Raw genomic sequence first — 2,712 nt, 5'->3', positions numbered from 1 at the left:
GGATTTTCACCGATCCTCACCTGGCCCGTATACGGGTAGCTTTTTTCCGAGTCGATGCCTCCGTTGTCGATGACGTAGCGGAAGGCCGCCTTGATGAAGCCGCCGTAGCAGCCGCGGTTGCCGTACTTGCCTGAGCAGTCCACGAGGTTCTGGGGGCTCAGGTCCACCAGGTGGCCCGTGACCCTGGCCAGCTGGCCCTCTAGAGCCCCCACCGCACTGAAGGCCCAGCAAGAACCACACGAACCCTAGAACCCCCGCCAACGAATCCCCTCTTGAAGAACACCTCTCCAACTTTGGACAGAATTTGCCTGCATCAACTCTTCACCTGCATCTTGACACTTGTGACGCGTCCTTGGTCCCTCCAGTCTACAGAGTCGGGAACGGCAGCCATTTGGCTGCGCGGCCATTCCGAAGACAGGTTGTGGAAGTCGGTGGGGGGAGTCAAGGTGGCGAAAGACTGACGGATCTCATCCAGTGTCTACGAATACAGATGTGAGGAAAATAAATAGATGCAATGTATTGGTACGCTCCAATCAGAGTCTCACCAGATCTCCAAGGACGTTCATGCTGAGCTGGTAGCTGTGGAGGCCCATTGATGCTTCCAGGTTGTGCCTTGTGATGAGCACCAGGTTCTTTTCCCACACTCCTCGGCGATGAAGCTCTTCCAGCTGAAGAGCCACAGACAAATGTGGAGCCAAGATGAAGATGCACGGCAGTCCCCCCACCTCCCCCCCAAAAAAACATGACTAACCTGGCTGTGGTACCATTTCCCATGCGTCTTCTTCCACAGCTTCCAGTGCTCATCCAGACTGATGTCCAGCATAGCTGCCACCAATGCCGCGTGCAGTGAGATGAGCAGCAGGCTCGTGAACATCAAGCCTGTTAATTCAGTGTCATTTAGATGTGAGACACGCAGAAAAAACAAAGCGGTTGCAATAAAAGTCTGAATCATTTGGAATGATCTGAAGCTTCGCAGAATGGCTGCTTGTAGGGAGAGCAGCAACGGGGATGAACTTTTTTTGCCATGCGCCGTCTCGTGGCGTGGCATGAAAATGACATGACTCGGCATTGTGTAACGGTGTGAAGTGGTGTGACACGCCGTATCGCGTGATGTGGGGTGATGTGACATGACATGACGTGGCATGGCCTAATGTGACTTGGGGTGCGGTGACGTGGCATGACATGGTGTGACGTGGCGTGAAATAATCTCAAGTGATGTGGCATGACTTGCCTGCATGACACGGCGTGACATGCAGGCACGACATAAGGTGAAGTAGCCCGGCGTGGTGTGACACGCCGTATCGCGTGATGTGGGGTGATGTGACATGACATGACGTGGCATGGCCTAATGTGACTTGGGGTGCGGTGACGTGGCATGACATGGTGTGACGTGGCGTGAAATAATCTCAAGTGATGTGGCATGACTTGCCTGCATGACACGGCGTGACATGCAGGCACGACATAAGGTGAAGTAGCCCGGCGTGGGATGACATGATGTGATGTCATGTGGCCGAACATGACATGATGTGGCATGTTGTCATTTTGGTTTGACATGGCGTGGCAAAAATGTAACATGGCATGACATGATGTGACCTGGCACGATGTAACATAGCATGTCGTGACGTGGCGTGATATGACGTGACATGGCATGACTAGCCTTGGCGTGACAAGAATGGCATGATACTTGGTATGACGTGGCATTACCTGACGTGATGAAAAATGACATGACACGGCACGACCTAATTTGGTGTGAAGTGACATGCCGTGGTGTGACATGATGTGAAGTGGAGTGGCATGACGCCACTTTGTATGGCATGACATGGCTTAGCATGACGTGACTTGCCGACGTTCGGTGTGACAAGGCGTACCTTGACGTGACATGTTGTGAAAGTGTAAAGTGATGCGTCATGACGTGACGTGGCTCCGCATGACTTGAAACGATGTATCGAAGCTATGGCGTGATGTTGACAATCTATCTGAGAGTGAAGTGGCGGACATCAAGGCGTTTGGAGAAACTTTTGTAACTCATTCTAGTTTCATGGAAGTTAACAACTCTTACTCGAAGGTCTTTGATGCTTCTGGCGAAAACGAAAATCCAAACTGCTGTGTGTCTTTTTATCGAGAAGAACAACTTGAACCAATGCCTCCAAACTCTTCACAATGATTGACTCTTGGTTCCTGACTCTTATTAGGTATTGGAGAAGTCATTAACTGTGGGACAAAGTTTCACACACGGCACTGTGACGGCGCTACACGGCGCCCAATCTAAACACATTTCTCGGGCCATATTTGTTTTTACGCAATGCGTGTCTGTTATTGTGACTTAGATAGGGATCAGCTCACATTTTAGGATCAATTTATGCAGAAATCCAGGTCATCCCAAAGTGCTTAGTGACTTCGGACATACAACGATGGGTTTTAACAATTTCAGGCAAGTAGACAGAGTTGTGCAACGTCATTGTAAATTTCTTCTGTTGCATCTCATTACCGTGTTCCTCATTTTGTGACTCGCTTTGATTTTCACATTTTTACCACACGCTGAATGAAAACACAATTTATAGCTAGTTCAAAAAGTGTTGAGTAGAAAAACAAAATCCTGAAGCATTAACTGTGCGTCCGTAAAGTGTCTTCAAGTGGAAGTCAAATGTCAACACGGTGACAGGATGAAAGTAAAGTTGCAGCATTTCCTGCACATGGCCCTTGAGCAACGAT

General features: G+C 49.5%; 1 protein-coding gene across 1 annotated transcript in view; it reads right to left on the bottom strand.

Annotated features, from left to right (window-relative positions):
- The window catches only part of LOC109512113 (cathepsin S-like), a 2,249-nt gene extending 1,297 nt beyond the window's left edge, over window positions 1-952 (bottom strand). Inside the window, exons 1-4 of the mRNA XM_019863616.1 lie at window positions 752-952; window positions 546-668; window positions 326-478; window positions 11-245 (exon numbers count right to left, since the gene is read on the bottom strand). Coding sequence (XP_019719175.1) covers window positions 11-245; window positions 326-478; window positions 546-668; window positions 752-952 — 712 coding nt within the window. The remainder of the gene's footprint in view (window positions 1-10; window positions 246-325; window positions 479-545; window positions 669-751) is intronic.
- Window positions 953-2,712: the final 1,760 nt, after the last annotated feature.

This window comes from Hippocampus comes, unplaced genomic scaffold (genome assembly GCF_001891065.2).
Source record: "Hippocampus comes isolate QL1 unplaced genomic scaffold, H_comes_QL1_v1.1 scaffold249, whole genome shotgun sequence".
NCBI classification, from domain to species: Eukaryota; Metazoa; Chordata; class Actinopteri; order Syngnathiformes; family Syngnathidae; genus Hippocampus; species Hippocampus comes.
The sequence above is the reverse complement of the archived record's forward strand: the minus strand, read 5'-3'. Positions and strand labels throughout refer to the sequence as shown.